At 40.2% G+C, this 26,877-nt stretch overlaps 1 protein-coding gene across 1 annotated transcript in view; it reads left to right on the forward strand.

The window, feature by feature from the left end:
- IMMP2L (inner mitochondrial membrane peptidase subunit 2) overlaps positions 1-21,543 on the forward strand; it is a 1,449,658-nt gene extending 1,428,115 nt beyond the window's left edge. The window contains exon 6 of the mRNA XM_068276511.1: positions 21,382-21,543. Within this exon, the coding sequence (XP_068132612.1) occupies positions 21,382-21,501 (120 nt within the window). The 3' untranslated portion in view covers positions 21,502-21,543. The remainder of the gene's footprint in view (positions 1-21,381) is intronic.
- Positions 21,544-26,877: the final 5,334 nt, after the last annotated feature.

Raw genomic sequence — 26,877 nt, forward strand, 5'->3', positions numbered from 1 at the left:
TTTTTACTTATGTAGGGGCTTGTTCTATGCATCTCAACCTTGACACATTGATAGGTATATCATAAAACGACATTAGTGCTTTATTGCTTAACAAAGTGTAGATTTTAAGGCATATCTAATATTTATGCCAGGGTGATTTACTTATGTCAGATTAAACGAAGATCCACTGAGCTGCATATAAAAGCCCACTAACATTATTTATTTAATAAATTGTACACAAGTGTGCCTGCAGACTTGCAGTGTCATTGCTGCTGATTAAATAACCATTCACCAGCCATCACTATAGGCTCATATGCCCTAAGGCATAACTGCATTGATCACCGATAATAGAATGCAGTTCTTCTTTGCAACCAAGAATTTTGTTAAGAGGAAAGGTTAATAAAACATGGCAATACCACATAAAAATATTCTATTGATGTTAAACTATTTCTCATATATTTGTTAACTTTAATGTAAAAATTGGATCCATCCTAGAAAAGCTAACCAACCCCTATCCAGCTGTTTAGGTTTGAGATCAACAAGGGTCAGGTGAATGTGTTGTTTAAAATATTGAGGGATTGTCCTCTTAAAAAAAATAAAAAATAGTATGGGCTTCATAGAATAGAATGTTGCTATCTGGTCAGTGTGTTTAACCACTAGACTATCCATCCAGATAGAATGTGCTGCTGCCACTGCACCGGGCGCGCTCCCGCCGCCTTCCATTAGCCCCCAGATCAATGAATGGGAACATTCATCGGTCTAAGTCCCAGCAGAAAAACTGACGGTCTATTATCAGAGGCCGTGGTGTTTCTGCACAAAAAAAGTTTCCCATCCTCCTTGTAGTTCCTGGAAGCGAGAACCTATTGTTCCGTTCAGATAGCCTGCCCGCTGCTGCTGCACGCCGCCTTCCGTTAGCCCAGAGATCAATGAATGGGAACATAGTTTGGTTAGGAAAGGTGTGCGTAGCTATACAGATGAAAATAGAAAACAAAGAAGAAAAGTGATGCAGCATATCGATTATATTACTATACCAGCCTCATCTATCAATTGTTTTTCTCTCCGAGTGCAACAATATCTGTCTGTGTATGGTACAATACCAGCATCATCCTCATCTATCAATTTTTTCAACAATATCTGTGTTTAGGATTAGTAATAGATGAATATATTCACCGGAAAACAGTTCTGGGTGAACATTCACTGTTTGCGTTTATCGCAAATTATGTGTTCGCCCTATACTTCTGGCAGCAGCCAGAAAGGAGCATTGTGCTTATACCCTCTGAGGAAGGGTCTCCCCGAAACGGTGCTGTCAGGGTATATCACACTTTTCTGAGATTGGGTCATTAATGTGATTGTTTGCTCTTGACATTATGATGTACTTTCTTATTGATGATCTGTCCTAGTGCAGTTTGCTTGTATTGATTCCTTTCATTTTTTGATCTATTGTCAGTTTTGTGTATGCTCTGCTAACAACATTTTGTATTGCTCATCCTCTGACATTACTGTGTACTTGTGTATATTGTAGATTTTATATTGCATATAAAAATTTAGCAGCTCTGAATCGATTCATTTGATTCAATACAAAAAGAACCGGCTCATTGATGAGACGGTTACTATACCTTAGAATGCGTCCTGTGCAGGACGTATTTCGCCGGCTCCCACTGTCTCTCCCCACCTGCCTGCACCGGTAACCCTTTACCTAGGCTGGCACCCGGTGCACCAGGTGCCAGGCTAGGTGAGGGTGACAGGTGAGGAGGCGGGGAGGACAGCGGGAGCCGGGCGCTATGCGTCGGCAGGACGCATTCTAAGGTATAGTATAGATAATTGCCGTGGGAGATCTTCAATCAACTTAATTGAAGATTTCAAGATAGAGGATACTGTATACGTTGGATCATTACCGAGGATATTGCTGTGGGAACATTTTTTTACAGGTACAGGTAAGTATTTATGGTTAATTAAGATTATCAAAATACTTTTTTCGTGGTTGTGTTTTTATTTCATTTAACCCTTTGCGGAAATGGGTAAGGGGTACTTTGTACCCCTATACTCATTTCTCCTGGGAGGGGGGTGGGCATCTGGGGTCCCCTTCTTAAAGGGAACCCCCAGATGCCACCATGAAACCCCCCTCCCAGGGAGTCATTGCCCCCACCTCCTCCTGGGGCACTGGAGGTGGGGAAGAGCCCCTTGTCCATGGATTGGACAAGGGTTCCGGGTGGAGGGGGAGGATTGGCCGCCCCTCCCCCTCGGAGCCCCCCCCATACCATGGACCATGCGGGCTGGTATAGCTCAGGGTGCGAAACCCCAGTCGGCCGGGGCTCCGCATTCTGGCTATCCCAGCCTGCATGAGGGACAAGGGGTTACAGAGGCTCAGGAGGGGGGACCCCACGTCATTTTTTTTCAGATTTCCCACACTCAGAACATTCCCCAAAAAATAAACATTTTACATTTTTTAGAAAAAAATATTGTTTCCCACTATCTTTTTAACATATCCTGCAAATTTGGTTTTGCTAGGATGTAAGGGGCCTTTGCTATTAATGCTGGGAAATATTTCCCACGGTCTGTCATTGACCGGAATTTAAATGTATCATTTTTTTCTTTGAACTTTTAAAATCGATTTTCTCAAAAAGTATAAGGTCTTTTTGAAAAAAAAAGTTTTTCCTTGCTCCCACTTTTCTTCTTAGCATAACCTGCAAATTTGGCGGTTCTGAAATTTAAGGGGGCTTTGCAATTTACCCTTAAAGTCGGTGGGTTTTAAGCGACGGTAGCTGAATCACGATATCAGGAAGAAAATGAAAAGGAATACCAGGCACCTTCCGTTCTGGTTCTTTATTGCAGTGGGTATATCACAGGTTGCTTGTTAACGATGTATCCATCATTCAAATCATGCAGTGGTGGTGTGATGGAGGTGGGGGGGGGGGGGGGGGTGCCGGGCACCAGTTGGGGCTTGCAACGGCCGTTTCATGTCTCGCTGGACGCTTGGTCACCCTGCGCTCCAATAACAGAGGCGAACTGCGGTCTTCCGGAATATCACGGAGACAGGCTCCGCCCCTTCCGGTTTCCGCAATCGCCGTTGGTGATTAAAGAGCAAAGGGGTAGTCCAACCGACGGAAGTGCCGTATCACCGCATAAGGACTAAAATACCCATAAGGCAGCAGGGGTGGAGATACACAGGAGGGTCGTGCGCTTTCACCACACCTCACCTGGCTGTCAGTCATTATAGGCAGCCAATCCCTCCACTCCTCCCGCGCTGTCCATAATAAACTGCGTAAATTTTTGCAGCTCACTAACCTGGGCATGCAGCAAATATATATATATATATATATATATATATATATATATATATATATATATATATATATATATATATATATATAAAAATATATATATATAAATATATATATATATATCTCCAATATATAATGCGGTATGCGGCCAACTCACGTCGGTATTGGCTCCAAACAGTGTTAATAAGTGATGTGAAAACAGCACTCTATTAAAAAAGATGGACCATGGGCGATACAGACTCAGCTGGAGTCAACTATGCTTAAAAGCTACAGTGCACCAATAATGGCATAGCATGTTGCTGTCACAGATATGGCTGCAACTATTGATCGGGGGACAAAAACATACAAAATGAGAAAAAAGGAAAATGAAAAAAAGCACTATTTGTCAAAAAAATCTCTATACCTTCGTCACAACACCACCAGTAGTACAAAAGGGAGAGAAAAAGGGAAGGACAGGTCTATTATGCAAAAAAGATTGACAAATGAAGGTAAACCTCATGAATCTAACGTGCATGCTAATTCTATTTTTATCATTAAGGCCAGCAGGCCCCATCGCTTCAGTACGTAATATAATACATGTTTCCTTTCTTAGGAGAAGTTTGTCCCTGTCCCCTCCTCTCCTAAGGACCTCCACCTTATCCAATACTGCAAACTTCAATCCATGGCTACTACCTCCATGTCCCTCTTTCATGTGTCTTACCAATCTGCTGAAGCTCTTCCCAGCCTTAATATTACTGACGTGTTCTCCTATACGTGTTTTAATTGGTCTTGTGGTTTGTCCAATATAATATCGTTTACATGGGCAGAATAGGACATATACTACGTAGTCAGTTTGGCAGGTATACAGACCCCTCATTCAGAACCCTACCCCTCCAACTTCAATATACTTTTATGTGATCATCCTTGGACAATATTTGCAAAATCCACACTTAAAGTTCCCTCTAGTGGCAAATTTATCCAGCCATGTTGTACGTTTAGGTGACACAAACTCACTTTTGGTTAAAAGATTGGCCAGATTGGGGGCCCTTCTAAAAGCCACCCTTGTACATGGGCAGAATAGGACATATACTACGTAGTCAGTTTGGCAGGTATACAGACCCCTCATTCAGAACCCTACCCCTCCAACTTCAATATACTTTTGTGTGATCATCCTTGGACAATATTTGCAAAATCCACACTTAAAGTTCCCTCTAGTGGCAAATCTATCCAGCCATGTTGTACGTTTAGGTGACACAAACTCACTTTTGGTTAAAAGATTGGCCAGATTGGGGGCCCTTCTAAAAGCCACCCTTGGGGGTTGAGTCATTCTTACTGAGAACTCTGGATCTTGCTGGATTAATTCTTAATGCTTAAAAATGCTCTGCCTAATCTTATTAGCCATGGGGGTGTAGTCAAAAGTGAAAACCATCCTCTTGTCCTTCTCTTTTTGGCCAATTCTACCCTGCAAAAGGGTCGCTCTATCTTTCTCAGACGCTCGGCTCCTGGCTCTTACCAATAATTGTGGATCATATCCCCTCTTGACAAATCTGGCAGCTAATTCAGACGCCTGGCTGTCAAAAGTGTATCGCAACCGATTGTTCCTTCTTAGGCGAAGAAATTGGCCATAGGGAATTGCCTCCACCACATGTTTTGGGTGGAAGCTCCCAGCTAGAAGGACCGAATTAGTTGCGGTCGGGTTTCGGTTCCCCTCACTAATAAGTTTGTCGTCCAGTACTTTCAGCCTAAGGTCGAGAAAGACCACTTCATCCCCAATCATTTCTGAGGTAAATTGCATATTAATCGTGTTGATATTCAAATACTTCACAAAGTCCCCAAATTCAGCCTCTGTGCCCGACCACACCACCAGGACGTCGTCCACGTACCTGGACCATTGTCTGATGTGCCCCCGGAAAGGATTGATCTCCGAGTGCACAGCAGACTCCTCCCACGCACCCAAAAAGAGGTTAGCAAAGGAGCACGCCACTGAGGTCTCCATAGCGGTCCCCGCCACCTGTTGGTACCATCGGCCGTCAAACATAAATGCATTATGTGTGAGTACAAAATGCAAGCACTCACAAATAAAATCGATGAACATGTCATCTTTATTAGTTCATTGTAAATATCTCTTGACGGCCTGTACCCCCAAGTCTTGGGGAATCCTGCTGTACAAGCTGACCACATCAATTGTGGCCAGCCTGTCCCCCGGGACCCAAGTAGCGCACTCCATAACCTGCAACACCTCCAAGGTGTCCCTCAAGTAAGAGGGCACCTCTCCAAGAAGGGGGCACAGGAGATTGTCCAGGTACCTGGACAATTTCTCTGTGAGAGACCCACAGCCAGAGACTATGGGACGTCCCGGCAGTTCGGTCAGAGACTTGTGACGTTTGGGGATGTAATACCAAACTGGTCACCTGGGGAAAGCTGGGATGAGGTCCCTAACCAATTTCTTGGGAAGGAACCCCCTCTCAGCTCCCCTCTCTAACAGGGCCCTTAATTCTGCCTGGTAGTGAAGGGTCGGGTCACGAGGAAGCGGGCAGTAGGTCTCTCTTTCAGTTAATTGCCTCTCGGCCTCAGTTTTGTATTGTTGAGTAGACATTATGACAAGATTACCCCCCTTGTCCGCATTCCTTATGAACAATCTCTTTCGATTCATTGTTCAACTCGCCAAATTTTTGACAAATAGCCAATTTCTGTGTAGATTTATACAAATCAATGGTGAAAGCTACTATATCAAAGTTTTGTGTGGGACTGAAATTTAACCCTTGTCCCAGGAGGGAAATACATTCATCGGGGATTATCTCCCCTGAAATATTAACAACTTGAGGAACCTCCGGTTGTATATTAACATCTACACGGTGGCTTTTCGTTTCTTCTTGGGTTGTTTGACATCCTTGATGCCCTCCCAATGGACTGTCCTTGATCTTCCCTCTATGGCTGTGTCCCCTTCCTTGTCGGACCCTTGATCTAAAGGGCCCGCTGCACCTGCACATATTGGCTCTGCGGGATCTTTTTTATCTTCCTTTTTGGGGGTTTTTAGATGTTTCCTAGATTTCTTTTTTGAGGATTTCTTTGGTTGTTTTCCTTGGTCTGGGTCGCTGTCAGACCCCGAGTCGGTGGTCCAGTAACCTCAACCTTTAGGACTCTTTGGAAAGGGAACTGGGTTACAATTAAAGATCTGGTAGCTGAATCATGGCTAAATTCTAGAGGCACTATTCGGGAAAATTCAACTTTGAATTTGGGAGCAGGATCGCTCTTTGAATTCGACTTTGGCAACCATGAAAATCTACCGGATATTTGGGTACATTCAAATTCGAGAGTCCTGATGAGCACCCCTGGACACCAATAGACCTTTTTGAGGACTGATCCTGCTTTTTTTTGTTGTTGTTGCAGTTTTGGTGTGGTGTGTACCTAGCTTATAGTACACCACTACGTCAATGTGGCTGTGTCAATGTTACAGCCAGTCAGCATGCCACTGTTCCTGTCATTGTAAAGTGATTAAAGAGGAACTTCAGATTAAACAAACATACTGTCATTAAGTTACATTAGTTATGTTAATTAAAATAGATAGGTAATATAATCTTGTACCCACCCTGTTTTAAAAGAACAGACAAGTGTTTGATTTCATGATGGCAGCCATCTTTTTGGTTGAAAGGAGCTGACAGGGAGTATGAGACACAGTTCCAACTGTCCTGTGTGCTGATCACCCCTCCCAGTTGCTAGGCAACGTGAACAACAACATAGGAAATTCCATCATGTTTTGCACAGCATCAGGGATAAAAAGCCTGGGCAGTTTTCTTTGATGGGTGGAGCTTAGCTAAAAATATAGCTAAAAATGATGCTTTGGTAAGAAAAACAAAGTTCTGATGCTGTAAAATTGTTAAAGAAACACCAGGCCTTTTCAGTTCTGCTGAGTATATTTTTAGTCCGGAGGTTCACTTTAACCACTTGAGGACTGCGGTGTTAAACCCCCCTAGTGACCAGGCCATTTTTACTTAATTGGGCCACTGCAGCTTTAAGGCAAAGCTGCAGGGCCGCACAACACAGCACACAAGTGACCCCCCCCACCAACAGAGCTCTCTGTTGGTGGGGTCTGATCGCTCCCCCTATGTTTATTTTTTTATGTAAATATTTTCATTATTATTTTTTACATTAACTACTTTGGCCTCCTGGACGTAGTAGCTACGCCCAGGCAGCCATGTGCACGTTAGCGCGCTCCCGCGGCCGATCGCGCGCTCCCAGCTGCGGTTAGTTAGCCTGGCAATCAGTGAATCGGGCTATGGTGCCCGATCACTGATTGCTCTCCCCCGCTGAAAAAGCGACAGCTTCTCTCAGAAGCTGTGCTTTTTCTGGCTGTAACGTCCCCGATACGTCGCTCTAAGCGTTTGTTACGCTTAGAGTGACGTCATGTAAACAAACTCATGGCCGCCATCTTGTAGCCAAAAAGTAAAACTACAACTACAAGTGAAAAAAATAAAAAACTCAAGACACATTTACATTATAAAACTATGGCTTACATCCCACCCTCCCAAAAATACCCAAATAAAATGTTTAATACAAAAAAAAAAACAAAAAAAAATTACAATAAAAAAAAATGTAAATATTTACCTAAGGGTCTAAACTTTTTAAATATCAATGTAAAGATGAAATATTTCAAATTTTTTTTTATTTTAAACTTGTAAATAGTGATAGATGCAAAACGGAAAAAATGCACCTTTATTTCCAAATAAAATATTGTCACCATACATTGTGATAGGGACATAATTTTAATGGTGTAATAACCGGGACATATTGGAAAATACAATACATGAGTTTTAATTATGGAGGCATGTATTATTTTAAAACTATAATGGCTGAAAACTAAGAAATAATGAATTTTTCCGTTTTTTTCATATTCTTCCTGTTAAAATGCATTTACAGTAAAGTGGCTCTTAGCAAAATGTACCCCCCAAAGAAAGCCTAATTGGTGGTGGAAAAAACAAGATATAGATCAGTTCATTGTGATAAGTAGTGATAAAGTTCTAGCCTAATGAATGGGAGGTGAAAATTGCTCGGATGCATAAAGTGAAAACGACTGAAGGCTGAAGTGGTTAAAAAACATATTTCTTTAAATGGTTTCCCTCCCTCCCTCCGTCCCCTAGTCAGCCAATCACTGCGATCGGCTGTGATAGGCTGCAGCCTATCACCGCCAATCGCTTCTTTGTCACCCAGGGGGACATCTGTGTCACACGGCTGTCCCCAGTACATCGCTGCTGCTGATCGCAGCGTTGTACTACCCTATTAGACGGCGCCGCTCAGAGACTGAAGGCGGGGCGGAGCTCTGCCCCCCAAGCAGGAGATGCGCACGCATCCTGCTAGCCCCATAGACGGCTGTTCATGCCAATGGGCGTGGAGCGGTCCTGGGGCTGCCGCTCTGCTCACGCCAATTGGCGTGGAGCGGTCGGCAAGGGGTTAAGTGACCGCAATGTCACCTGATATTGTCACACAAAGTGTTTAACATCACTGTGCAGTGTTAGGCTCTCACACTGTGGAAACTGCAGACTAAATGACCATAGTGTAATTTAAAAATGTGTCACCTAACCAGATACAGTGGGTTGCAAAAGTATTCGGCCCCCTTGAAGTTTTCCACATTTTGTCACATTACTGCCACAAACATGCATCAATTTTATTGGAATTCCACGTGAAAGACCAGTACAAAGTGGTGTACATGTGAGAAGTGGATCGAAAATCATACATCATTCCAAACATTTTTTTTACAAATAACTGCAAAGTGGGGTGTGCGTAATTATTCGGCCCCGACTCAATACTTTGTAGAACCACCTTTTGCTGCAATTACAGCTGCCAGTCTTTTAGGGTATGTCTCTACCAGCTTTGCACATCTAGAGACTGAAATCCTTTCCCATTCTTCATTGCAAAACAGCTCCAGCTCAGTCAGATTAGATGGACAGCGTTTATGAACAGCAGTTTTCAGATCTTGCCACAGATTCTCGATTGGATTTAGATCTGGACTTTGACTGGGCCATTCTAACACATAGATATGTTTTGTTTTAAACCATTCCATTGTTGCCCTGGCTTTATGTTTAGGGTCATTGTCCTGCTGGAAGGTGAACCTCCACCCCAGTCTCAAGTCTTTTGCAGTCTCCAAGAGGTTTTCTTCCAAGTTTGCCTTGTAATTTGGCTCCATCCATCTTCCCATCAACTCTGACCAGCTTCCCTGTCCGTGCTGAAGAGATGCACCCCCCGAGCATGGTGCTGTCACCACCATATTTGACAGTGGGAATGGTGTGTTCAGAGTGATGTGCAGTGTTAGTTTTCCGCCACACATAGCGTTTTGCATTTTGGCCAAAAAGTTCCATTTTGGTCTCATCTGACCAGAGCACCTTCTTCCACATGGTTGCTGTGTCCCCCACATGGCTTGTGGCAAACTGCAAATGGGACTTCTTATGCTTTCTGTTAACAACGGCTTTCTTCTTGCCACTCTTCCATAAAGGACAACTTTGTGCAGTGCATGACTAATAGTTGTCCTATGGACAGAGTCTCCCACCTGAGCTGTAGATCTCTGCAGCTCATCCAGAGTCACCATGGGCCTCTTGACTGCATTTCTGATCAGCGCTCTCCTTGTTTGGCCTGTAAGTTTAGGTGGATGGCCTTGTCTTGGTAGGTTTACAGTTGTGCCATACTCCTTCCATTTCTGAATGATCGCTTGAACAGTGCTCCGTGGGATGTTCAAGGCTTTGGAAATCTTTTTGTAGCCTAAGCCTGCTTTAAATTTCTCAATAACTTGATACCTGACCTGTCTTGTGTGTTCTTTGGACTTCGTGGTGGCAGAGCAGGGACAAGGTCCTCCAGCACCCAAGGCTGAGACACCAAAGTGCGCCCCTCCATCCCTCCCACCCCAGCCGTCACACACTGATTGCCATTAGACTAAGAGGGCCACAGGGCCCACAACCTCCCCAACACCTTAATATCTAGTTATCTGGCTTGCAGTCACTGTATCCCCTTTTCTTTTTTCTTTCTGCTTCATACACAATTAGGAATGACAGTTGAATGAATTGTGCGCCCCCTCCTACACTGCGCCCTGAGGCCGGAGCCTCTCCAGCCTATGCCTCGGCCCGGCCCTGCATGGTGGTGTTGCTCCCAATATTCTCTTAGACAACCTCTGAGGCCGTCACAGAGCAGCTGTATTTGTACTGACATTAGATTACACACAGGTGCACTCTATTTAGTCATTAGCACTCATCAGGCATTGTCTATAGGCAACTGACTGCACTCAGATCAAAGGGGGCCGAATAATTATGCACACACCACTTTGCAGTTATTTAGTTGTAAAAAATGTTTGGAATCATGTATGATTTTCATTCCACTTCTCATGTGTACACCACTTTGTGTTGGTCTTTCATGTGGAATTCCAATAAAATTGATTCATGTTTGTGGCAGTAATATGACAAAATGTGGAAAACTTCAAGGGGGCCGAATACTTTTGCAACCCACTGTAATTAAAAAAAAAAAAGTGTTTCACATCACTGTTGAGTTTGCAGTGCAATTTTAGGCCCACACTTTACAATATGCACTTTTTTTGCATTTACACATTTTAAAAAGCCTCTGCATTCCTACCAGGGATGAGCAATGGATTAAATCCGGATGAGCTTCATTCGGATTTCATCCGGATAATTAATGCAGCTGAGCGGGTGGGTTAAACTTACCCAGCAGCCTTCTTTATTCATCTGTCCCACGGCAACTCCCATGCTGCGTTCCAAGCAGCGGTCACGTGACTACAAACACTTTCTCCTTCCAAGTTGAAGGAGGAAGTGTTTGTAGTCACGTGACGTGGCCTGGAATGCAACATGGGAGGCGCCATGGGACGGATGAAAGAAGAAGGCTGCTGGGTAAGTTCAACCCCCCTCACCCACCTGCTCACTCAGCTGCATGAATTATCCGGATGAAATCTGAATAAAACTCATTCGGATTTCACTCGAATTTAATCTGTTGCTCATCCCTGTACACTAAGTATTTTTTGTTTTTTAGGGAAAAAAGTTTTTCTATGCAGAAAGTTTGCCTGCCTTTAAAGTCGGTGGGGGTTCACTGCGGACATCTGGTTCACAAACGTTTGTGAAAAAATGTGCAAACAATACATCCATCACTATTTATGATACCATCCCACCCAGAACCTTCACTCCTTCCAGGAGAACATCTTGTTCTCTAGCTTAGTCAGTCACTCGTCTCACTCTCCTTTTGAACGCTCTCCCACAGCCAGTCCATCATGCTCTGACCCTGGAAACCTTCAAACATTCTCCCAAAACACACCTGCTCAGAGAAGCATATCATTTGCTGTAGGTAGCATTGACGGTTTACTACTTAATCTGCTAACCTGTGTCTCCTTCCCTAATGTCTCCAACCCACCACCATGTAGATTGTAAGCTTGCAAGGGCAGGGACTTCCTAAATGTCCTTATTCTGTTGTAATTTATCATATAAACATGCACCAGTATTGACGTTGTCTTACACCACACATCAACAATGTATGTATTTGTGCTTGTAGTGCTGGATGTCCTGATTGTACAGAGTTTTGAACATTTCATGTATCTATGCTCTCCACTATGTTGAAACTATGTACAGCACTATGGAAAATGTTGGCACTAATACCAAATATATTCATAAAATAACTCCTGACAAGGTTTATGTAAAATCATGCAACTGTTAAAGTAAACTGCTAACTTTAGCATCTCTTCATTTATGACATCAGCCATAATGTTCGATCACTTGGTGCTTGAGTTAGCACTGTGTGCCTATGCTTACTTCTTCAGCATGGTGTGTATATATATATATATATATATATATATATATGTATATATGTGTGTATGTGTATGTGTATGTGTATGTGTGTGTATATATATATATATATATATATATATATATATATATATATATATACACACACACACACATATATGTATTATTTATTATTTTATTTTTTATTTTTTAAAGGACATGGTCAATAAATGCAGACTGCAAGTTGCATTGCCTAGGAAAAGTCCCCGGCAAGAGCTCTAGAGCTGCTTTTTATGTATGAAACATGAAGTTTCTTGGAAAAATAAAATTGTTAGTATCTATGGTAATGTAATGTGAAATTACTTTGAGTGTAAGAAAAATTAAATATTTAGATGAAAATATCAAAACATATTATACAAAAGGAGAACAAATGTGAAGAAAGAATATAGAAAAAACAAGAATACAGTTAGAAACAGAAAAAAATATATACAATTAAATATTTTAGTGTGTTTATTTAAAATAATACTTTGGCAGTAATACGTTCTCTTAAAGGACCACTATCATGAAAAATAGTACATTTAAAAATTAGTACATCTAAAAAGTACATTTCTCCCAGAGTAAAATGCACTGTAAATTATTTTTCCTATGTTGCAGTTTACAGCATGCAGTGAAAACCTTACACATTTTGGTCTAGCTCATCTCCTCATGGGGGATTCTCAGTTAATTCTCAATTTACAGTAGCACTTGCTGAATGGCAGTTGCTAAGTCCAAATTCCAAAATAGAGTGCAAAGGAATTATGAAGCTTGCTGATATCTTTGATAAGACCCTTTCCATGGAGTGTTTTTGTAAAGATATTATTATTATTATTTAGTATTTATATAGCGCCGACAACTTACGCAGCGCTGTACAGAGAATATAGTCTTGTCACCAACTGTCCCTCAGAGGAGCTCACAGTCTAATCCCTACCATAGTCGTATATCTATGCATGGTGTAGTGTACGTATTGTAGTCTAGGGTCAATTTTTTTTTTTTTATATTTAAATTTTTATTGGAACAGGTTCAGAAACAATACATACAATTCCATTGTACATACAAAGAACATAACTTTACGGCATCAAAAGCCAAATAACCAATAAGAGCATTAAAGGGACACTTAAGTCAAACAAAAAAAATGAGTTTTACTCACCTAGGGCTTCCAATAGCCCCCTGCAGCTGTCCGTTGCCCTCGCCGCCTCCCTTCGATCCTCCTGGCCCCGCCGGCAGCCACTTCCTGTTTCGGTGACAGGAGCTGACAGGCTGGAAACGCAAGTGATTCTTCGCGTTCCCAGACACATTAGAACCCTCTATAAGGTATATGATATATGCTATAGCAGCATAGATGGCGTTATTGTGGCCCGGAACGCGATGAATCATTAGCGTCCCCAGCCTGTCAGCTCCTGTCACCGAAACAGGAAGTGGCTGCCTGCCGGGCCAGGAGGATCGGAGGGAGACGGCGAGGGCACCAGACAGGTGCAGGGGGCTATTGGAAGCCCCAGGTGAGTAAAACTCATTTTTTTTTGTTTGACTTAAGTGTCCCTTTAAGATCAAAGGGAACTAGTAACTGTATGCAGATAGTATTATTGTCTAAATATTATCGATGAGTTCTCAGTTCTTTATACAGTGCCATAAAATGAGCATACATTATATCAGAACCTCATGAAATATAATATAATCTATTATTAAGGAGAGAGAGTCAACTATGACTCATCTCACCAGCCTTTTGAGAGTATAGGAAAGGTAAAGAATAGAGGAAGACAGAAAGAAGGAAGAAGAGGAGTAAGAAGGGAAGAAAGTCAACCATTGGAACTACAAGCCTTACAATTAATGCGTACATCTTGCATACATTTAGAAAGATATATCACCCCAGATCCTAGAAAACAAATGCATTTTATTCTGAATTTTTGCCGTCAGGTACTCCAAGTTATAAACATATTTTAGTCTTGTCTGGAATTCAATGATAGTGGGAGGGTTCATGTCTTTCCAGTGCTTGGAGATTGGGCAACGTGCTGCTGATAGGAAGTGATTTATTAATCTGGTTGAAGTGCTCTTCATTTTTGGCAAAGGTTTGGCTAAGCAGGCAGTGCCACAGGTCAAGGGGGATCTCTATATCAGTGCGCTGTTTTATAAATGATATTACTTCAGAATGAGTGAATTTTAGGACAGTCCCACATAATATGGTGTAGTGATCCAATGTCTCCACAGTTTCTCAAGCATGCCGGTGATATTGAGGGCAACCACTTGTTAAGTCGGACTGGTGTTTTATACCATAGCATCATGATTTTGTAGATGTTTTCCTTAGTTTGGACACAAATTGAAGTTTTCGCTGCATTTTGCCAGATTTTTGCCCAGGATTCCAACATAGTTGTAGTTTGAAAGGCTTGATCCCAGTATTGCATATATTTGTGCTCTTGGGATCATTGAGCCATAAGTATAGCATTGAGATAAGACCTTTTTGTTTTGGACCACCGTCCCAGATAGACTCTAGTTCAGTTTTTTGCGGAAACTCCAACGAAGGAGAGATTGAGCTTATAAAGTGCCTGATTTGGAGGTAATAAGAGTTTGGCAGGTTTAATCTTTCTTTCAATGCATCAAAAGTGTATAATTTTCCATTGAAGGGGTCCAACAAATCTCTAATAAAGAGGATATTTTTAAGCTTCCAAACTGAGTTTGCTGGTAGATTCCTACCTGGAGAAAAATTAGGGTTACCAAATAGAGGGATAAAACTAGTGTCATTGGAAAACATGGTCATACGTCTACTGAGAGTGGACCACAAGTGAACGTTAGATGATATTGAGGAGTATATTTGAAGAGCAGGGACTTTGTTGCTTAATAAACCCCACAGTAGTACACTGGGGTGATATGGTTTGAGGGCATGGAATTCAATCTGAGCCCATCTGGCGTGAGGACCTCGCTCCCACCAAGCCACCATCTGCCTAATCTGACCGGCAATATAATAATTATATACGTTTGGGACTGACAATCCCCTTGCATGTCTCTGGAGAGTAAGAATAGATCTTGCTATACGGGGAGGTCGGCAGTGCCAAATGAATCTAAATAAAGAGCGTTGCAAAGGAATCAGAAAAGATTTAGGGATCTAGAATGGTAGTACTGAAAAAACATAAAGAAGTTTAGGAAGGGAATTCATTTTGAATGCTGCCATACGACCAAACCATGATATATGGTAATCTTCCCATTTACGCAGATCTGAAATTACTCTGTTGATAATGGGAGTTACATTATATCTAATTAGTTGGGAGGAATGGGTTGTTAGTTGAATTCCTAGGTGTTTTAGACTAGAGCTTTGCCATTTGTAGGAAAAATTAGATTTTAAGGTATGTGAAAGGGGAGAATCTCAGATTTACTAGCGTTAATCTTGTAATTTGACAATGAGCCATACCTGGAGAGTTCTGCATGTACATTGGGAAGAGATATAATGGGGTTTGTTAAAGAAAGAAGAACGTCATCCGCGTATAGCGAGATTTTAAAGGTGGACCTACCAATTGTAATACCAGAAATATCAGGGTTGTCCCTTATCCTTGCAGCCAATGGCTCTATAGATAAAGCAAAAAGCAGGGGGGACAAGGGACAACCCTGCCTAGTCCCATTGGTTATAGGGAAGTAGTCATTTGGGTTAATGTAAGGGATCTTGAGGGCCACACTAGGATTTAAATATAGTTTATCAATAGCATTTAGAAATGTACCCTCCAACCCCATTGTATTCAAGGTTTGGAACAGAAAATCCCAACTTAGCCTATCAAAGGCTTTTTCTGCGTCCAAGCCTAGGAAGACAGACGGTAATTTATAGGAGTTAATATGGTCAATCAAATTTATTGCTCTGCGAATATTGTCCCCAGCATATCTACCTGTTATAAAGCCCACTTGGTCGGCGTTGATTAAGAATAGCATCATGGGAGAGAGCCTATTTGCTAAAATTTTTGCAAAAATTTTTAGATCGGCGTTTAAAAGTGAGATCGGTCTGTAATTAGTCATTTCCATGGGATCTCTGTCAGGCATAAGCTCAACACACACCATACAATCTTGGTTGTACAGATTTACCGAATCTATGCAGTATAAGGGCCAACAGATTGAAACTACCTTGAATGATTAATTGGATAAGCTCTTATACTACATGAAAGTAGTAAGATTGAACAACCAAGATTGTATGGTGTGTGTTGAGCCTTAGGGATAAGGACCATATGTGACTGTGTCATAGTTGTAGGGATCGGCTCTACTCCCATGAAGCCATTAAAAGAGTGGTTAATTTAGGGGTGAGCATCGATTTAAATGTTTTATAATAGGCCACCGAAAAGCCGTCAGGCCCTGGGGCCTTATGAGGTTGTAGGTTTTTTAGAACCTCAAACACCTCCTCGCCATCTATATCACGATTTAGAATTTCTAGTTGGGCAGATGAAATAATAGAGAGCTTGCATGATTTTAAATATGTAGATATATCTTTTAGTGAAGGTTTCTGTTGTCGAGTGGAGTCTAGTATATTATATATAGATTTAAAGTAGTTTTTAAATAATTTCATATTGGGTGACACCCCTTTTATCCTTTAAGGCGAACACAGCGTTTCTGGATTTTATATCCCTTAGTTTTCTAGCGAGAATAGTATGGGCTTTATTGCCTTTTTCATAAAAAAGCTGTCTGGTGAATAAGAGCGCTTTTTCTACTTTAGTGTTCTGCAGATCCGCTAGCTCTTTACGTTTTAATTCTGATTGGGCTAGGATTTGATTGTTTGGGGATTTTTGGCTTTCTTCTAGCTCCATAATATTATCTAGTAAACTTTAACTCTCTCCTGATATTCCTTTCTTTTGGCGCTAGCGATAGCAATTAATTTCCCTCTAATAAAAGATTTGTGAGCTTCCCAAACTGTTGAAAAATGTGTTACCGAACCTTCATTGTCAATTTTTTTTTTAGGGGGAAGCCATCTTATTAATGGCTTCATGGGAGTAGAGCCGATCACCACAACTATGACACAGTCACATATGGTCCTTATCCCTAAGCCTGACAGAGACCCCATGGAAATGACTAATTACAGACCGATCTCACTTTTAAACGCTGATCTAAAAAATTTTGCAAAAATTTTAGCAAATAGGCTCTCTACCATGATGCCATTCTTAATCAAAGCCAACCAAATGGGCTTTATAACAGGTAGATATGCTGGGGACAATATTCGAAGAGCAATAAATTTGATTGACCATATTAACTCCTATAAATTACCGTCTGTCTTCCTAGGCTTGGACGCAGAAAAAGCCTTTGATAGGCTAAGTTGGGATTTTCAGGCTCGCTCCCACTTTCAACACCTTCAAAAAAGCACTCAAAACTCAGTTCTTCAAGGAGGCCTACATCAACTCAACACTGCCCTAATCCTTTCTGCCAATAACTTCTTGCTGCACCCCCTCCTTTTGTGTCACCAACCACTCCCTCTAGATTGTAAGCCTTTGGCAGGGCCCTCTCCCCTTGTGTATCATACTTGACTGTGTGCACTTTACCCAGAATTTGGAACTTGTAATTTTTACCACTACCATTCCAGTTTATGATCTGGCATTGTACTACTATCTGCATTGTGTTGTGTATCTTATTGCTATTACCTGTATTGTTGTATCTATTGTCTATTACCTGTATTGTTCTGTCACCCCTGTTATCATTGTCTGTAACCCTATTTATTGTACAGCGCTGAGTAATATGTTGGCGCTATATAAATCTAACAAATAATAATAATAATAATAATAATAATAATAATAATAATAATAATATGTTTTTGGGATGTGGGAGGAAACCGGAGTGCCCGGAGGAAACCCACACAGACACAGGGAGAACATACAAACTCCATGCAGATAGTGCCCTTGCTGGGAGAAGATAAAAGATAATATCCAGAATCTCTTATGATGGGATGGCCTAATCCAAAGTCTGTCAGATATGTCAGCTTTTTACTGTCTACTTTAAGTTTTACTGAACTCTCTGGAACCCTCACAAAACAGATAAGGTGTAGGCTTTGCTGCCTAATGACAGACATTTAGAAAAAAAACATTAAAAACCCAGTGCAGGTTTCTTCCGTCAGCCATGTTTCTTGATGTTCTCCCCTATTCAGCTATATGAAATTAACTCCTGTGGCTTTTTTAAGTATTAACTTGTAATGTGTGGTCTGTGCAAGTCACATTTTTTTTTAATCAACACATTCCAGCTACCAATAAAAATCCAATATGCAGCTCCAGCAGTTTCTAGTTTCTTTGATACTTGACATAAGTTATTGAACAAAACTGCATGAAGTATAAGAAATGCATGATGTAAACATGTTATAAGAACATCACCTATATAGCATGACTGCTTAATTGATAATATGCTGTTCTAAATTAATAGCGAGTTTTAAAAGTATGAATTTAATAATTATTTTCTAAATTTAGTTTTGTGTTACCGTGACTGCATTAGCTAGATATTTTTTCTTTTATGACCATGGAAGCATTCTAATAGGTTTTTTAGCATGTGTGGTAAAAATGTAATAAGGATGGAAGTTATTTGAAGCCCTGTATGTTATATTTTACCTTCTGTAAAAATGTTTATCCTCCAAGAAAAGTAGAAACTAGCCGTTTGAAATGATTTATTGTGTTCCTTTTTATTACAGTCTTTAAAGGTCATTATTGTAATTTTTAAGGAAACTTTATGTACTGAACTTCTGACTGTACAAGTTGGGATTCAAGGCAACTGTTTTTTATGTGCACTGCAAGAAGATTGCAAAAGTATAAATACAATGAACTGGAATTAAAGGAAAACTACAGAACAATGCATCCACTAAGGACGTGTTCACATTAGGGGCGATTTAGTTTATTTTTATTTTAGCACTGGCGGTTTTTAAATATCGCCTTAAAAGTGCTTGTGTAATGTTCGCTTATGTGAGAATACTCACATAAGCGAACATTACACAAGCGCTTTTAAGGCAATATTTAGGTTCCTATTCAATTGCAAACGTGGCTCCTGGACCATTTTCAGAGTGTTTGCGATTCAATACAAAGGATGGGGAAATCGCTAAGCACTTGAAAAAGCGCTTTGACAATCGATTTCCCGAGCACTTTTAATGAATAAATACACTGTATTTATTTGTTTCTGGGGCAAAGTTTACTTCTTGACTGACATCAGGAAGTGAAAAAAAAAACGCTACACAAAAGCGCTTAGAAAAGCACTTTCAAAATCACTCAATGAATCGATCAGTGCTTGCGATAGCACTGGCAATTTATAATGTGAACTAGGCTTTAGGCTCATACACAGGCAGATTAATCACTGACACTTCTTTAAGATTGAAAACCTTCCAGTAATTGACATGACTTTCATACGCTTGCAGATGATGGTTAGGTTTGTTGCATTTGCTTGGAAAGGTTCTATCAATTTTCTATGGAGAAAAGGGCCTACTTTTTCTGCAACAGTTTGTAAGTGCTTCTGACACTCATAATTCTTATCAACTGGAGACCACATTGCTTGTAAAATTTTTCATCCATGTCTACACTTTAAACTGACTCAGAAGTCCAAAGAGGACTACTTGAAGCTATACATTTTTTTTCTATCTCCTAACTATACGCACTTAATTCATGCTGCCAACTAGAGGAGGTTCAAACATAGAAATAAACTACATAATAGAACACGATTTTTCATTACAGTGCAAGAAGACAAACAGAAACTGCTTAGATAAAATGACAAATATTATAACAGCCCCTGATTATTAGAAATTATACTATTTTTATAGTGATAAGATACTATGACAGTTTACCAAACCACAGTAAGATTGCCATTGGCAAGCAGCACACAGCAATTTTCCCCATACTACTGCTGACAATGTAGCACTTGTTGACTAATTAGCATAACCCTCATTAACCAAGTAACGGAAGCATTGCTAAGGTAATGCATGTTGTAGCATGCAATACCCTAGCCATGCTCGCTTTGTCTAGGTAACACGGGTCACGCCAATTACTCAATGGTTGCTACACTGTCAGCAGTAGTAAAAAGTTTACTGTATGGTGGGGAATCAGGGCCTATGGCCCTTATCCAATTAACGTTTGCTTTTAAGTTTTCTCCCAGGAAGCAATAACTTTTACAGCACCTAGCAATTGAAAAAGCACAAAAAAAAAATCGGTAATGAAGTAATATCAAACTTATTTTGAGTATCATGGTGGGAGCTTTAAAGGTATTTTATTGGTAAGGTATGAAAACATTTCCTTGAAGAAAACTTAATAGATTATGGGCCTGTATTGTGTTATTTTCTATGAGGTTACTTTTCTTGTGTGTTTTACTTATTTATCTTCTAACATTAACAACTTTCATAATAAGAGAAAATAGTTTTCAATTCCACTTATTCTTTATTTCCCCATTATTAAGTGAATAAAAAAAACGCAAGATGTGACAAAATAATGGAATTTTCTCTTTTTTTTTGCAAAACTATAAAAGGACAAAATTATGAAGATACATCAGCCTTTATTTAATTCACAATGGGCCATATGCAATTCACTTTTTCACCTGAGTTTTCGGCTAGGTGATATTTTCTCAACTTCTAAATAAAATGCCTTTTACTCCACCAGCAAGCAGACAAATACTCAAAATAATTTTGAAAGTACTTTTTAGCCTACTTTTTGGTACTTTTTCCATTGCAAAGTGCTAAAAAGTTAATTTAAATTGAAGATGAAAAATTATCTCCTAGGAGAAAACTCAGGCGAAAAAGTGAATTCCATATTGCCAATTTCTCCTATGATTTCTCCTAGGTAACATGTTCCCTCCTTGGCCCATATGCAATGAACTTTTTCTCCTGAGTTTTCTCCTAAGAGATAATTTTCCATTGTTTTAAAACGTTTTAGCAACTTACAATTGATAAGGTAGTACCATCAAACATATTTTTTAAATGTATCTTGCTGCTGGTTGTTTTTTTATTGACAAGTTGTGAAAATATCACCTAGGTGAAAACTCAGGAGAGAACATTAATTGTATAGGCCATCGTGTGTGAGCGTGTAGCACATTTTAGGCTTATTGCAAAAACATTGCAGTAAATTGGGTTAACGAGGCACATCTTACTGATGGGTATTACTATTTATTAAAAAAAAAAAAAAAAAAAAAAGAAGAAGTGGAGTTTACCTTTAGTGCAATGTAGTATATTTGAATATCACCACTGCATGTTTGGTAGACTGAGCTAACAAGCTATTCTTGGCACCATCATAGCATAGGTTCTTCTAATATTCCAACCTGCAGCCTTGGGAAACAATAAAGAAAGGGCCAAAGTTTGGCCCTTTAATAAAATATATAACTATAACAGACTGGTATTTTTTTTTTGTATTAACAATATTCCATGTCTTTTACAGGTTTCACTTGGACTTCTGCATGCACATGCAACCCATATTCTGTGGCCACCCCAACGATGGCAAAAACTGAAGCAAGAGCTACCCAGTGAACGCAAAACGATGCAGAATGACAGCAAATGAATGCAGCTATTTTTATTCAATAAAGGGATATCTTTTGTTTCAGTTTGCATGGTTCTTAAAATTAATTACATGTAGATATTGATAAATAAATTTCCAGTTTTCAAACCTATACATATCAAATCAAATCTCTACTAAAAAGCAACAGTCACATCATCTCCAGATTAAATCTGTGAATTGCAAGAATATTGTACATTCTCACCTTATTTTGTTGTATCCGTGCTATTGCATTTTGCAAAGAACTCCCAAAAAGGACATGCTAAGGGTTTAGTCAGACAAATGGCATGTTCTATACACTATGTAGTCACTCAGTTGCTGAGGTCAAGCTCCTTCCGGTTGCAAAGTAATGCAACCGAAAGGGAGCATAATCATAAGCAACATAACAAGTTGCCGACATGCGGTGTGGATAATGCCCAGTAAAAAAATAATAATAAATAAAAATAAATGCAGCCTGTAGTATCAGATCCAGCTCAGATGCAAATGCAGAGATGTTGCAAATGTTGGATGCGTGCAGATGGCTGCAAGCACCCTACTTATAAACAGGAGCGAACTTTTCTTTTTTTTTTTTTGTCTGACGATTCCTTTAAAGGGGAACTGAAGTAAGAGGTATACGGAGGCTGCCATATTTATTTCCTTTTAATCAATACCAGTTGCCTGGCAGCCCTGCTGGTCTATTTTTCTGCAGTAGTATCTGAATAACACCAGAAACAAGCATGCAGCTAGTCTTGTCCGATCTGACTTTAAAGTCTGAAACACCTGATCTGCTGCATGCTTGTTCAGGGGCTATGGCTAATAGTATTAGAGGCAGAGGATCAGCAGGGCTGCCAGGCAACTGGTATTGCTTAAAAGGATATAAACATGGCAGCCTCCATATACCTCTTTCTTCAGTTCCCCTTTAACATAATCCTAAAAAGTGGAGGGGAAAAAAAAATCTACAGTTAAGCCCCTAAAATGAGTAGAGGTTTTACTGTCTTTACTGTCCCAATTACAGATGTACAAAAGAAATTTAAGGCATTATCTCACCCCTCGGGAGATTAACAAGGAATGAGCGTGTGATGTAAACAGAGTGGGGCCACAGCGATCAGCTTGCCAGCCGCAATCGGAGCTGGCAGGCTGAAATAAAAAAGCAAATATTTATGTGTACAGTGCTGCGATCTAGCATAGCACTGTACAGGGGACAGCCTTGTCACGTAACTGTCCCTCTCAATGGCTCTTAGAAGCAGCTCACAACCAAATCCCATACATAGGCCCATGGCTATGTATGGGTAGTGTAGTGTATGTATCATAGTCTAGGGCTAATTTCGGGGGATGGGAATAAAAAAATATAATCTTTTAGTAATAATAATAAAAAAAATAAAGATTGCAGGAGCAATCAGAGACCACCAAAAGAAAGCTCTATTAGTGAGAAGAAAAAGAGATAAAAGTCATTTTGGAGGTAAAGTAAGTTGTATGACCGAGCAATAAACTGTTAAAGCTGTTAAGTGCTTAATTGTAAAAAATGGCCTGGTCGCTGGTGGGGTGTGGGGGGGGGGGACTTGGGGGGTGTAACACCTGTGGTCCTCAGGACGTTAAAACTTCCAGATAGTTATACTGTTGCCGCAGATCCAAAGCAAAATTCCTGTTCGTTTTAGAAAAAGTGTTTGCTGCAAATGGAAAATAAAAAGGAATGTTATGTTTTCTTTGGGTTTTGTTTTTTTTTCTATGAAAGTGGAGTTGTACTTTAAAATTCTTAACTTGAAAAAATGTTTTCCTTTGGTTAAAAAGAAATGCATAGCTTTTTCATGCAACATAAATATACACTTTTTTTAAAAAACTAATGTGGTTTATAATTTGACAGTATACAATAAATCTTGTAAATGCAATTAACATTTAAACTTATGTCTTTATTTATGTGTTGTTGAAACTTGACCTGTACAGAATACGAATGCAGCTGTTTTGAATGCAGTCAGTCCATGCTAGCAAGCTAGTGTCCTTTAATTAAAGCAGTTTATTAGTAATACAGTTTTGAAACAGCTAAATTGGTTGACAGTGGCCATTCAGTAATATGGGTGCTGCATAGACTGCAATGTTAATTTAAAAGCGGCTTTCTCTGGTGGCTAAATTAGTTCAGCGCCCTTTTTACATGTACGCTACTATTCTAGTAGAAGCTATTATTTAATGCAATTAAAGTCTATCTGAGATGAAAAACAAACTATAACAATTAACTTGTCTATATATCTCATCTAAAGTTTAGATAGTTTACACAGTAAATCCAGCTGCAAACAGCTGCAACAGTATATGACCATTTCTTCCTGTGATACAATGACAGCAGCCATGTTCTGCTTGTCATTATTACACACAGGCAAGCTGCTCTATATCTCCACCCCTCAGCCTGTGAAAACTTCACTCCTCTCTCCTCCCCTCTGCCTCTGAAATCTCTGGCTGGTAACACCTCCTCCTCCTGGCCAGACAGAGCTCCCATAGGCCCTTGCTACATGGATCTCAGAGTGCCTAAGCACTGGGGGAGCTGTGGGTGAGGATTGTTTAGTTTTTAGGGAATTAGGGTATTAAAAAAAGAAAAAAAGTATTTGGTCTGAGCAATGCCCTATAAACTATATGTAAGGAACACAATTATGCAATGAGTAAAAGTTTATGTCGGATCCACTTTAAATAGCTTCAAACCTATAAGGCAGGGGTCCAGTGGAAAAACAGCAGCTTTTTTCTGCATACGTATCTGCATTCTTGGCTATCAGCCAGCTTGGAACAGCGGCTGCTGACAATAGGGAATAGCACGTGATGTGTAAAATCAGCAGTGCTGGCTTTTTTTTTTGTTTTTTGCCACTGAGGGAAAATATATATTGCTTCCACTGCACTGATTGTGCATTGAGAAGAATTGTATGTGTTTTTGCAATACGGTGTGCAATATGTGACCCTTGCCCCCCCCCCCCTCCCTTTGCAGCATCAAGGCAGAGCCTGACATGAGTAGAAAACTGAATTCCTACTATTATACCAATAAATAAATAATATATACTCCTCCAATGTAAAAATGCAGCCCCCCTCCGCTTTCTGCCAACCGACAGAGCTTTTTTTTGGTGGGCTCTGATTGCTGCTGCCTTGTTTATTTATTTGTTTTTTTTTTTTTTAAATAAAATTTTTATTTTCCCCAGCCCTCCCTCCCCTGCCAGCCAACCACTGCGATCAGCTGTTATAGGCATCAGCCTATAAGAGCCGATCGCTCCTGGTTCTCTGTAGGGGACAGCCCAGTGACACGGCTGTCCCGAGTACAGCGCTGCCTTAGATCACAGCACTGTACGTTGTAAATAGACATCGGTTTTGCCGTCTAACAGTCCCCTAGCGGCGACTGTCGCTTTCAAGCAAAGATGCACGCGCGCATGATTTCCTGCAAAACACACCCCCAGGACTTCACACCAGCACTTTGACTTCTAATTGGAATAAAGATTTCACCACCCAGGATAAACTTCAGAATGTAAATAAGGGAAAGGAAAGAATGGAGGACCTGATAATTTATAAAGTAATAATTAGGTTATTTTCAGTACAGTTCCTTTTTAAAACATCCGTTTTAAAACATCATGTTTATTGTATGAGTAGTCAGCCAGGTTATGTTTACTGTTTGAGTATTCAGCGAAGTATACTTATCTTACTGGTATGGCATTATATACTATTGGATAGAAAGTATTGGACACAGGTGTCTCGCCAAGGTAAGCAAACTTACTTCTGAATGTGTCATTTATCATTGCTCTGGTATAAATTAAAATATATGTTTCAGAGCACACATTGTCAGACTGTATTGTAAAAAAAATAAAAATAAATAAAAGTTTAAAACTGCACAGCAATAGCTGTGCTGATTTTACAGCTTTGATATTGCTAGCTCATTGAAAATATAGAAAAGCTATTATACTTGGCCTTTTGGTAAGTCTGCTTGACAGGTGTGATTTAGTATAAAAATGCTAAAACTTGAACCCATTTTGTATTGTCAGTGATCAATGAGCCCTACATAGAATATATTTCAGCTCTATGAAAGTAAAAATAGCAAGAAATGTAAATAATCTCAAGTGATAAAGCTAAATCTAGAAACAATATAATCCTTTGTGCATTTTGCAGAAAGTATGTACTGTTTACACGGATATGCACATGAGATAACCGTGGTTTTTTTTGTTTGTTTGGCTTGTTTGTTTGTTTTTTTCACAGTTATGATAGTTCCATTTTTTAAACCTCCTAGGGAAGCTCAAGTATTTGTAAATACAAGATGTTTTTTCATGATATTAGATGGATTTATTTATAATGAATAGTACTAAAATATTTTTTAATTTGGGATTAGATCAAATCTTATTACAAAAAAAATGTTTGATCTTCTTCTACCTATACTGGGGCAACTATATAACATATACATGCCCACTTTCCAGTGCATAGACATGCCCTTTTTGGCTATGCCCCCTGTGTTTGGCCATGCCACCTGTTTTTTCGGATGCATAGCACCCCCTAAAAAAATTCCTGTAGCCGCCCCTGATTACTTGCCAAATAAATAAAATTAGTTTTTTCAGCATGTGCATGAGATAAAGACCATTAAAGTTATCAATTGCCTGCCAAATAAATATTTCATTTTCAGTCTCTCTATGAGACAGAGGCCAGAAATAAGTGGCATGCACCAGGGTAAATACATATATTTAATAAAGCCAATCGAAGTAGCCAAATTACATACTGGGTGCTGTGCTGATGGTGGTGCAGGATAGCTGTGCCTGAAGCCATGGCAGACATGAGGCCTGGAGTAACTGGCATGCGCAAGGGCGATATTCATTTTTTGCTTAGGTATAGCCAATCGCAGTAGCACCAAAATGACATGCTGTGTGCTGATGGTGGTGCAGGGTAGCTGTGCCTATGGCTAGGGCAGAACATGAGGCCTGAAGTAACTGGCATGTGCCAGGGTAATTCTCCATAATAATTGCAACCCTATGATATCCATGCCTCGTTCACTTTGATAAATGTTAAGTAATTGACACTACTGTGTTCTAGGCGACTTTGCTTGTCTGTCACCTGATATGACAAGCCAGCTGTCAGATGTTGGGCAAGGGGGTTACTCTGCAACATAATTTTTTACCCTCATCTGAGGGATGGAACTCCGATGAATATAAAGTGGGCAGACTGGAAAGCCGTGTGGAGGACAAGTGGTAACTAAGGGGAGGAGGCGTAAGGTGGAACACAAGGAGGCTGGCTTGTGCCCTGAAAGCTTCCTTCTTTAAGGGCTTGCTGCCACAGGGCTTTGTGGTGGGACTCCATGTGGCGTCTCAGCAAAGTTGTTCCTATGTGGGTGCTGGTTTCTCACAATTAATACGCTGTTGACACAGGATGCAAATTGATTTTTAACTGTTAGAAGTACACATA

Source organism: Hyperolius riggenbachi, chromosome 3, assembly GCF_040937935.1.
Source record: "Hyperolius riggenbachi isolate aHypRig1 chromosome 3, aHypRig1.pri, whole genome shotgun sequence".
Taxonomy (NCBI): Eukaryota; Metazoa; Chordata; class Amphibia; order Anura; family Hyperoliidae; genus Hyperolius; species Hyperolius riggenbachi.